Source organism: Chaetura pelagica, unplaced genomic scaffold (assembly GCF_000747805.2).
Source record: "Chaetura pelagica isolate M959 unplaced genomic scaffold, ChaPel_1.0 scaffold294, whole genome shotgun sequence".
Taxonomy (NCBI): Eukaryota; Metazoa; Chordata; class Aves; order Apodiformes; family Apodidae; genus Chaetura; species Chaetura pelagica.
In genome coordinates, this window is record NW_009953068.1 from 817,478 (window position 1) to 829,191 (window position 11,714).

The 11,714-nt window shown below is 56.8% G+C and overlaps 1 protein-coding gene across 1 annotated transcript; it reads right to left on the reverse strand.

Annotated features, from left to right (window-relative positions):
- Positions 1–646: 646 nt before the first annotated feature.
- On the reverse strand, positions 647–7,482 carry LOC104388046 (sodium-dependent serotonin transporter-like). The gene is made up of 13 exons (XM_009996853.1): positions 7,314–7,482; positions 5,642–5,776; positions 5,316–5,535; positions 4,977–5,115; positions 4,553–4,687; positions 3,814–3,917; positions 3,462–3,589; positions 3,187–3,299; positions 2,760–2,891; positions 2,533–2,632; positions 2,202–2,302; positions 1,219–1,386; positions 647–706 (listed from the first exon to the last, which is right to left on the reverse strand). Exons 1-13 carry the CDS (start codon positions 7,480–7,482, stop codon positions 647–649), a joined length of 1,704 nt encoding a protein of 567 aa, XP_009995155.1.
- Positions 7,483–11,714: the final 4,232 nt, after the last annotated feature.

The window sequence follows — 11,714 nt, forward strand, 5'->3', positions numbered from 1 at the left end:
TCACCGCGTTGGAGCCGCCGGTGGGAGCTGCTGCCTCGCCCCTCCCGCGGTGACCGGGGGTGCTGGGCAGCGTTTGAGGGGCTCAGTGACTGCTGAGAGCCCGGGGGGCTGCCCTGGAGGGGAGGGGGCTGGTTCACACCAGCGCCAGGGCTGCTTCGCTCCGACTTCAATGTTTGTTTATAAACAAGACGTATGAAGGTCTTTTCTTCTTCAGATGCTGGAGGCCACCCCTCCTCTCCCAGCCGGTCCTCCTGCGACCCGAGGGGCCACACAGCCCCTCCACCCACCTTCTTCTCTTTGCAACAGAAGGGGGTATTTGGGTGTCAGGACAGCAGCCCCCCCTCCCCATCCCTGCATCCCCCAGCCTGGCACGGCGAGCTCCAGCTCCTCTCCCCGTCAGATCTCCTGACAATTGACACCAGCTTTATTTTCCAGGTCACCCAGGGCACAGCTGAAGGCATGTGCAGCTCACACCCAGCAGGTTTGCACACAAGGTGGGAGCACCTCTGAGCGAGGTGCCATCGTGGCTGGGTCCATCGGGGCAGCCTCTGGGCAGCAGCACCCCCAGCTCTGCCTCCCCCAGGACTCCAGTTCACCTCCCAGCCGCAGGAGCCTGGCCCTTGGCTTCCAGCCCTCTGGGGAAGGGCTACAGGACGGGTGACATGGGCACTGTGTCTGCCTGGGGGTCTCGTGTGGTTTTCTCTGGCTGGATGCAGAGGAAAGAGACAGGGCCCTGGTTTCCCTCCCGCATCAGGGAGCCACGAGCAGGGGCTGCTGGCCCTGGGGTGCCACAGCCAGCCCTGAGATGTCAAAGCTGGCCCTGAGATGCTAAAGCTGTCCTTCCTAGGATCTCGCTCACTGCAGGGCTGGGGCTGCATCAGCCTGCAGCAGACACCAGTGGGCAGGAGGTGTCCCAAAAATGGGCTAAGAGGAGGGGTGACCACTGGGGACAATCCCCTGCCTCCAGGGCCATGCTGGTGTAGCCTCACTGCCTCCTGGCCCAGCCAAATTCACAGCTTCCAAAATGTGATTTAAAATTATGGGAGCCAGGCTCCTCTGACCCATTTTCCAAGCACTTGTCCAGGCAGGATTTAGGTGCCACATGTACAAAGATACTAAGGAGGCACCAGCTCTTCTGCTCAGCTCCAGTCTCAGGCCAGCCTGAGCTGGGGTTCCTGCCTGTCCCTAGTCTCCTGAACTGCCCACCCTGCTCCTCACCTGCTTGAGAGACCCTGGTGTCCAGATGAGCCTGTACACCATGTAGAAGGGGATGCAGATGAAGGATGAAGCTCCGATGAGGGACCCCACTGAGATGCTCCACTCGGGGTACTGGTAGTCAAAGAGCATCAGAGGTGGCTGGTCCAGGAGGGAGCTGATAACTATGAACTGGAACGAAGGGAGCAGCAATCCTTAGGGAAGGCTGCTGATGAGCCAGCCCATGGCAGGACATGCTGGTCACAAGCAGCACACAGCAAAGGGCCACCAGAAAAGCTCTTTTTGAAGGGCCAGGCATCCCCAGTGATGAGCCCTGTTGGCCTCCCACAGAGCAGCTGTGACAGACCCCCCAGCTCTGGCACATGGAAATCGTTTGCTGTCTGCTTTGATTGTAACACTTCTCATAACTACCTGGGCAAATGCTTAGAGCTCTAATTAATCCTCACAAGGCCTGTTCTCCTGCAGATCCGGTGAGATCAGACCCCTCTGTCTCCCACAGCCTTTGAAGTGCTGGGGGGGCTGGCATTTCAGAGGGGACAGATCCTGCGCGGGGCACAGCGCCGCGGTGCCAGGGCGTCGCCAGCACCTGCTCGGGATGCCACGGACCGGGGGATGGAATGAGGTGGCACTCGCACCCGTGTGAGCACCCAGCTTTGCCCAGGAGCTGCGGGAAAGGCTGGAAAACGCACTTCCAGCTCCTTTTCCCGGCGAAACCCGCTGTCCCAGGTGCTGCAGGCAGCTCGTCGTTGGCAGTGACCTGAGCAACAGCGTGGGGACCCGACCGGGAGGGCTGGCACGGTGTCCCATAGCCCCAGCCAGGGTCCTGATCCACCCTCCCAGCAGCTTGTTCACGCTATGGGAGCAAGAGGGGAACAACCAGCAGCAGGGGTGCCCGAGGAGCCGGGCAGCAGCCAGCAAAGGGAGGAGCAGCTCTCCTGTGGGGTGTCCAGACCATCTGCTCTTTGGCTCAGGGCACAGACACTCACCGCCAGCAAGGCAGGGCTGATGGCCACCCAGCACACCTTCCAGAACACCCCTGGGGTGAAGCCCAGCATGGCTTTCACATCGTGGGAGAACCGCTGGATTCCTGCCAAAGGGAAGAGCTGTCATGGCTCTGGAGACCCGTGGAGGATGTGGGTACCAGGATGTGGGTACTGGGACGTGGGCAAGATGCCCTTTGTGCCCCATTCCAGCCCTGCCAGGAGTCACACAGGAGTCTCTGCCCCTAAATCCCTGGATTCTACTCACATGTGCAAGGTTCAACACGAAGGTGCAGGTGCCTGCAGGATGGGGTTTGAATCAGGGACAGTTTCTTACCATAAAACCAGGAGACAGCAATTGTCTCCAGCAGCACCACAGCCAGGATGGAGCAGCCAGCACCAAACTCCTCCAGCAGCTTCACCACGTAGGCCCCCCCCTGCAGCAACAGTGCAAGGCAGGGGGGCTGCAGACCCACATGGCACGCCCAGCAGGTCTGCAGCAAAGTCCTGCACCAGGGCTGGTTGGAGAAGCAAGGAGGTGCATGGAGGGGACGTGGTACTCACATAGGTGAGTGTGCTCAGGGAGCCCAGGAAACAGACCGTGATGAGGCCGAGGACGAAGAGCTCCCGTCGCCCAGCCAGGACCTGGGGGTACTCGTCCATCACAGCTGTGATCACGGCCTCCAAGCCCCCAAACTGCAAAGGTAGTGCCGGTGTGGGGTGGAGGAATGAGATGTGGGGACAGTCCTGTTCTTGGAAAAAACCTGCTTCCCCCGTGGCCCCCTCTGCCCGTGAGCAGAGTGGGGACATCTCATCCTGTCCCCTCCCTCTGTGCCCATGCTGGATGTGCTCAGAGGGCTTGGGCAGGCAGTTTCTCCCTTCCCAAGCCATAGCTCTCCTTGTCCCCCTGCTATTCTCCTTGGGACACTGCCATCTCTGGCCTGGGGACATGGCCCCCAGCTGTGCTGTCCCTCCTGGTGCAGATCCCTACCGTGCTGTCCAGCCCCAGCGTTATCATCATCAGGAAGAATATGATGGCGAAGAAGGTGGATCCCACCATGTTGGCGATGGCTTCGGGGTAGGTGATGAAAAGGAGGCTTGGCCCTAGGGGGGCACACAGGGTCTGTTTGCTGCTCCCCGGCTGCTCTGGCACAGCCCTGGGTACTGGCTGTGGTGGGAATGGACTTGGGGAAGACCCCCCCCCAGCCAGAGCTGCTGGGCACGGCAGGGCCGGGGAGGGGCATCCGTGCCAGGGGGAAATTGAACCTTTATCTCTAGCGACATCCTCCACCTCCACGTCCCTCATCTCAGCCATGTAGCCCAGCACGGTGAAGATGACAAAGCCCGAGAGGAAGCTGGTGAGGCAGTTCACTGTGCTGGTCACCAGAGCGTCCCTGGGAAGCAGAAAGAAGAGTCCTGAGGCACAAACCTCCCTCCTCTAGCCCAGCTCTGAGCGCTCCTGCCCGTTCCCTCTCCCAGACCCCCCCCACCAAACCCACCAGTAAAGTGGGGAAAAGCTGCTCAGCCCCTGGCCAGGAGGTACAGGAGCTGCTGGGATGTGGCTCCACTGCAGCCGTGCCCGAGGGACCCTTGGCCACATCCCACAGCAGGAGCTCACCGGTAGCAGTTGTTGTGGAAATGGTTGTAACTGGCCAGGGCAAGGAGGACACCAAAGCCAGGGCCCAAGGAGAAGAAAATCTGTGCAGCAGCATCAACCCAAACCTGGCAGGAGAAGCAACAGGCAGGATGGAGAATGGGCAGGGGGTTCCCAGAGCCAGGACAGGAGGTGCCCCATCATGGAACAGGGATGGATCCTTCCTGCCAGTCCTCCCCTCTTGCCTGCCCCTTTTCTCCATGACATATCCCAGGAGCCAGGGAACTGCTGCAGGATGGAGGAAACTCAGTTCCACCCTGGGGTCCTGCAGCAGCAGAATTAGGCAACAGCACCTGTGCTCCCCTATGCCTGGAGGGGGGACATAGTTGAGGGGAGCCCCAAGATCCCTGTGCCCACTCCTGTCTGGACAGGTTTAGTGCAGGCAGCACAGCCCTGATTACCTTTAATGAGAATTCTCAAGTGCTGCCTGGTAATTACCCATGGGAAGCCTATTGTGAGGCCAGAGGGAGAACAGGGCACAAACAAAACCCAGTGGCAATGAGATGGGTGACTCAATTATAGATTTGCACTTCCAAGAGCCTGTCCAGGGCATCTTGTTTCTGTGGGAACAAGGTCTGGCAGAGGTGTGTGTGTGTCCCAGAGAGGGCATCTGGGTGCTGCCATCCTGGGGAGGGCGTCTGGGTGCTGTTATCTGGGTGGGGGCAGCCAGAGCTGGGGGCAGTGAGTCCCACCACACACTCACCGTGGTGCTCAGGAGCTTGCTCCAGTCTGGGCGCAGGTAGAAGACAACCCCTCTCCAGGCACCGGGCAGGGTGGCCCCCCGGATCAGCAGGATGAGGAGGACAACGTAGGGCAGTGTGGCTGTCACCCAAACCACCTGGGGAGAGGCAGCCACCAGCTGGCAGCACCAGCAGGGCTGCCCCACCCAGCACCCAGACCCCCGTGCTGCCTGGGGTGGCCAGGGGGTGCAGGGAGGAGGGTGGCTGAGGGGTAGGGGTACAGGGAGGAGCAATATCCCAGGTTTAAGCAGCCAGGTGGGCTTGGTCCCTCCTGCCTGACCCTGGATATGTGGGAGATGCTGTGTGCTTGGGTGGGAGCCCTGGTGTGCCCAGAGCCCCATCATGTCTGTACCAGAGCAGGCCTGATGTCAGAGCCCTCTTTCTTACCTTCCCAGAGGTTTTCACCCCTTTCCACAGGCTGAAGTAGACGATGGTGAAGATGAGGAAGAGGCAGAGGAGCAGCTGCCAGCGGATCCCCCCCACATCATACAGACCCCTGGACTTCTGGATCTCCAGGACCTTCCTCCTGTGGCCAGAAAGGGTGTCTCAGCTCAGCACTGTGGCCATGCTCAACCTCTGCCCTGAAGCACATGGTGGCCATGAGCTCCCCAAGATCATCCCCACGTGATGGCCACAGGCCACACCTGCTCCCAGTGACCCAGACCCAGGTGCCTCCATTGGGGATGTGCCCTGACTCAAACACACTGTCCATGTACATGCACTTACGTATAAAACTCTTCAGTGGGGGACCTGGAGAAGTTGGTCCAGGTGACGTTGTTCCTCCCAAAGTAGTTGGTGCAGTGGGGTGTGTTCCAGGGGTTGTCACAGCTTGCCCAGGGCAATGGGCTCGAGAAGGATGAGTAGAAATAATAGAGAGCCCAGGCAATGATGGTGTTGTAGTAGAATGAGACATAGAGGCCAATGATGCAGATGGCAAAGCCAATGCCTGGGGAAGGGGGATATAGGGTCAGTAGCCTGGGCCAGTCCAGCCCTCTCCCCAACCCCAGGATGCTGCTGTGGGGACCTGCACGGCCCTGGACACCAACTCTTACCTTTAAAGATGGGGCAGATGCGCTTCCAGATGGGAATGGCTCCTGTCCTGTGGAACTGCCCCAGGGCCAGCTCCATGTAGAAGAGGGGCACCCCTCCGAAAACGGCCATCAGGGTGTAGGGAATGAGAAAGGCTCCTGCAGGGCAAGGAGCAGAGCAGTGGTGACCACCAGCCGGCCAGCACAGGTGGAGAACCAGCACCACCACCCCTGCCAGGGCTGCGGGGATGGGTCAGCGAGGAGCACGGCTGAGGGGTTTGGACACATGTTTGTTAGGTGCTCTGGAAATTATCTGTTCAGAGGGGTTGATGGATGTGAGGATCCTGTTTGGTGCCCCAGCTCCCTGGGCTGCTGTGTCAGTCCCCGCTGGTGTCCCAGCCTTCACCAGGCAGGGGTTGTTTGGCCAGGATGGCACAAAGAGCAACAAAACCCATCAGGGCACAGAGGATGGGGCACCAAGCACCCCTCAGGTTTAGAAGAGCCTTGCAGAAAATCCCACCAAATGTGTATGGTCACCCCAAGAGACAAGTAATTAATGCTGTAATCTGCATTATTAATAACAATGTCATCTTTAGCAGGGCTCTGCTTCTACCCCATGGAGGTTCTGGAAGTGAAGCTGCTCCCTGTGCTCATCAGAACAGCCCTGTTGGGATTAGTTAATTTAACCCCCACGGCTCCTCTATCCAAGAACCCTCCTTCAGCCCCTCGAGGGTTTCTCTTCCAGGAACATCCCCAGCAGACAGGTAAATGCACCACCAGCTCCTGCTCTGCCAGGACCACAGTTCTTTCCCAGAGCTGCTGTTGGGGCTCCTCACCCTCTGGTGTGGTGGCAGCGTGAGGAACCACAGCAAGGAAGAGTGGCTGGAATTTGCTCCCAGTCCCACAGGAGTAAATCACAAGTAACTCTGCTTCAGTGTGGGCACCTGGGACCCACATTTTAGCCTTGAGTATGGTACTAATTATCTCCTGCTCGTTTTCCCAAGCAGTAGAAGGGTACCAGAGTGATGTTACCCGATGCCGACTTTGGCAATTAAATCCACTGTGCTTTTGCAAGCAGCATAACATTTTCATTCCTCATTTTTAATTCCCATGCGAGGGGTTTTTCTGCCCTGCTCTATTTAAAGCAGTCTATTCAGGTATCATTTACTCCAGGTTTTTTCCTTCATGAAGATTTTGTATCTTCACTCTCTGTTCTTCCCCCCAAACTCCTGGTGCTGGGGAGCCAGGGCTCCCCAGATGGAGGGTGGTTGGGATGCTCAGGAGGATTATTTTAAAACAACCCATCAGAAGGGGTTCTTTTCACAAAGCCCCAGGATCATAAAGGGTACAGACCTCCCACCCCAAATTTGCAGATGTTTAATGCTTTGATGTTGTTTGGACCCCTCTAGACTTCTCTTTGTGACCCTAGAGTTGCTCACACACATCTAACCACGCCAGGGAGGGAGGGGATGACACTGAGCAGGAGGGAATGGAGAAGGATTATGAATGAAGAAAGACACACAACAGCAAAAAACAGATGTCAGAAGTTGTACTGGTCTCTAAACCTCCCTGTCCAGAGCGAAGCTGCTAGAGACAAAGAAGGAAAAGAAAGAGCGAGTATTTCAGCATCAGGAAGATGAAAATCAGATTTCTTTGCTCCAAAATGAAACTTAAATAACCCTAGTGGTGTCCTTACCCCCTCCGTTTTGGTAGCAGATGTAAGGGAAGCGCCAGACGTTGCCCAGATCGACTGCGAATCCCACGACCGAGAGGAGAAAATCCAGTTTTTTGCTCCACTTGTCCCTGGGGTGGGTTTGGGGCCCCAGGGAACCTGGGCAGGGGGCCGGGCAGGGCTGCTCTGCCATCCTGCTGCCCTGGCAAATCCTGCAGGATTCAGGCTGAGCAAGTTGGAGCAACTTGCTGTTGCTGATGACAGATCTGAGGGGAGGGTCAGGCTGACTGAGCTTCCCCACCTCCCGCTGGAAACCCGCGGAGCAGCCGGTGGAGAAACCCATCCTCTGATCAAAGGCAGGAGGGGGGAGAGCAGCTTTCTGAGCTCAGAAACCCTCATTCCCTGGGTTTGGGACCAGCCTCACTGCCTGGTTTCTGTCCCCTCTGCTCCCTGGGTTGCACCGGGCAGAAGCATTTTGGGGTTGGGGTTGGGGCAGGTGAAACGAAGCTGTGTTTGCACCCCGAGGTGCTGCTCCTTCCTCTCGACAAACAGTTATTTCCTTCTCCTTGGTGAATTTTGCAATTACTGCTCTGTGCTTGGTGACACCAGACCCATCAAAGGAGATTCCTCCTTGTTCTTGCACAGTAAACTCAGCAGAGCAACTGGGACCTGGAAATGTCCCCAGGCCAGGAGACAAGCACAGGGCACCACCTTGCCCACTCTTGACCAATGGACCCCTGTGGTCTGGGGCAGATGTAGGTTCTGCTGGAGCCAGTTCCACTTACCTGGAGCTGCCTGGTTTGAGCCATCCTGGGTGTTCTCCAAGACCTGCTGAGTCTTTCTATCGCTCAGGAGTTATTGCAAATAAACTGCTTTAAATTTCTCTTTCAAAGGTGAAATAACTTTTGCAGCTCAGATGCAACCAGAGAGGGGATGGCAGGTACCAAAAGCCATTGATCTCTTCCGTTTGACAGTTTAGCAGCAAATTGTATCGCAAATGGGCTGTGCCAGTGGAGCCTCACAGCCCAGGCAGGTCCCTGCAGCCCAGCCCTGGCCATGACACAGGGGCTGTTGCCAAGCAAGCCCTTGGCCAGGGCCACCAGCTGCTCCAGCACCGGTTTTTCCAGTCACCCTCATCTGTAATTAAAAGAAACTACAGGAAAGATGAAGCCAGGAGGGGTGGTTTGGTTAGCAGGTTGCTGTGACGACGTGATGCAGCCGCCCGGCGTCTGCCCGCCATGGGAAACCTCTGGACACTGTTAATCCTTCAGGCACATGGTGGAGACTCATTAGAAATGTCCAGTTAAAAGCACATGTGATTTTTGTGTGTGTGTGCCTGGCACTGGCTGCCAGGGCTGTCACCTCAGAGCAGTGTGGAAAGTGTCAGGGGTGCCTGCCCTTGGTGGGAGCAAGCAGAGGTTGGGAGGTCCCACGGCGGCCGGGCAGAGCCCCCTTCTGTGAGACCACCTGCATGTGGCCCTGCCCAGCTTTGCTGGAGCAGCTCTGCCCCAAGCCAAGGCCCAGGACTCAGGTAAGGGACAATTAATCTCCTGTGGCTTTTTACAGGATTTGTGTCACTCCTGGGACTCAGCAAAGCTGTGACTTTAATGAGCAGTTCCCCTGGTGTGGGCGCAGCCGTCGGGAATTAAAGGCAGGGCTGGGCTCAGCTGCAGGGGCTGCCCTGAGCCTGTGCTTAGGGATGGAGCTGAGAAATCCCCTTGGCTGGTGTGATCCATCTGAGGAGCATGTTGGGGGGAGGAAGGTCTAATCTGCAAGACCAAGGACCATCTTCAGCACTTAAATGACAGCACAGAGACAGCTGGTTCCATAGCAACTGTAAAAATACAGTAGCTCTTCCTCTGCAGCCAACACTGCTGCTGTCCAGGTAGGTTCCCTGCAATGGCTCAGTGTGCTGGGTGTGGGGACCCTCCTGCAGAGGTTTGTGGAGACTGTGCAGCATTTGAAGCAACACGTGGCTGAAGTCAGGGGTGCTGAATAGGAGTGTTCATGGTGGCCTGTGATGGGGAAGAGGCAGGGGCAGCTGCCATGAGGGTCTCTGCCTTTTCTCACTGCCACCCACACTCCAAAAGTGTCCAGTCTCTGCACATCAGCCATGGTGCTGTCTATATACCTGCAACATCACAGTCAGATGTGCTCTGTACTCTCCCTTCATCAGTTTACTTTTGCTTCTTCCCTGTTACTTTCCTTACTCAACACACAAATCAGTTTAGATTTAAAATATAGAGTTTAAATCTGGCTCAAATCGGATCTAAATGTGAATTTCCATTGAGTTAGAAGCTGTTTCTAACCAGCATGATTATTTGATTAGAAGGTTTCTTTTATCCTACCTGTTCATCTGTGCAATGAAATGCAGAGTGAACTGTGGCCCTAAAACAACTATCCTGTTTAAGCTGCAGAGACAGCAGTGGGAAGTTTAATTTCATTACCATGATACTCACAGATGTAACTTAATCACATTAAGTATAGATCAACCTGCTCTCGTTTAAGCTCTCCAGACTTCAAAAAACAGGGGCAAACTGCCTCCCACCCACCTGTGACCCAGGAGAAGCAGAATTTCCCAAGGAGAAGGAATCAGCAAGGCTCACAAGGAGCTGCACTTATTTCAGCTTCTTTCTCCCCAAAGAAAGGTAAGAATTTAGTACCAGCTCCCAGCCCTGCAGAGCACTGCTGTTCCTGGGGACAAAGGAGCCAGGAAACCCACTTGTTGTCCCTCTCAAGTGCCCTGAGTGTTGCCTTACTGGGTATAGGGTCCCATGGGAGCGCTGGCACCACCAGCCCCCTGATCCCCCGGGAGGGCTGGGTGTGCAGACACTGCCCACCCCGTGCCCAGCCTGGAGCACAGCAGAGATTGACAGGACTGGAGATTGTACAACCCAGCACGCTCCGGTAGCGGGACCCGGAATGACCTTCCTGCTCTCCTGGCTTCCCTCTGCTGGGAGCTTGAGCTGAGCCCCCCGGCTGCTCGTGGTCACTCAGCAGAGCCCAGGGGCAGTGTGGGCACCCTCAGCATCCCCCCCTCAACCACATCCTGCTGGCACTGGCACGGGGGGAACCTGGTGGGTCTTGTCCAGAGCACAAACACCACAGCAGAGCTGCCAGGCTGCTCTGGGTGCTGTAAAAATTGCTTGGGCTCATCCTGGCCCTTAGAATAAGAGGGTGGGTGGGGGAGTTTGTTTACAGGGAGAAGTCCTAGAAGTTGTTTTGGCTCAGCTTGGACAGGGTTTTTTTCCTGATTGAGGTGCCAAACCAAGGAATTCCTGGTGTCCCTGCCAACCCAGAGGCAGGTCAATGTCTCCAACATTATTTTCCCAATAGCAAAAGTGAGAAACAGGCAAGAGAAACTCGCCTGCTTGTCCGAGGTGAAGTTCAAAGCCCTGCCAGGCAGCCCAGGCTCTTCTGGATGGCAGATGCTGTTGATTTAAGTCAGACAGTCTCATCCTGGGCTGGAGAAACTTCACAGAGACTAGAGCTGTGCAAGGTGACGCGTCTGTGCTGTGCCCTCCTCCTTGGGATCCCAGCACCTGCTTTGTTCCAGCATCCACAGGTACATGGAGCCACAGCTCAGCACCCCTCCCAGGACAGCCCAGGGGAGCCAGGAGGTTGTCCCTGCCCTTGGTTGATATATGTTGATATCTGAGGCTACTCCTACGCCGTGTTTTATGAGGCTGTGATGCCTTCATGATAAGGCTTATTAGCTTGTCTTAATTGCCTGTTTAGGAGTGCAGGCCCGTGGTGACATCAGTGGCAGACAGGGGGTGTGCTGAGCTGGGTGTGAGCTGGCTGGGCTGGCAGGAGCACAGCCCCATGCTGTGGGATGGGAGCTGGGACCCTCACCAGAGGGACCTGGAGCTGGTTTCCCACAGATCCCAGAGTCCTTTTGCAAAGCATGTGGATCAGCAATCACAAACCCCCGGGCAAGCCAGACCTCTTGCTGCAGTTCAGGAACATTTGTGCTGCCACCATGGCTGTTAGCAGGGTATTTAGCAAGCAAACAGTGAAAAGCAAATAATGTACAAGGAAACAGGTTCTCCCTTCAGCAACTGTGGCACAGGCACCCTCTGCTAGTGGTAAATTACAGAAGGGGCCGAATTCTGAATAATCCTGAGTCCAGAGCTCCCTCCTGTTCTCCCGGCAGACGAATGCTCAGCCCGAGTGGCAGAGAGAGGAGTTCCTGCCATCTTCAGGGCCACTGAGCTCCAGCACTGAGCAAGGAGCTGCCGCGCAGGGCACAGCCCGGCTGCGGGTGCCGGGAGGAGCCGCGCCGGGGGCTGCGGGGCTGGGAGCTCCTTCCCTGCCCTCCCTGCGGGACCCAGTCCCTTCCCCAGCGCCCGCAGCCGGGGGATGCGCTGGTAGCCAAGGCCATGGACTGGTAGCCAAGGCCATGCACTGGTAGGCTAAGGCCTG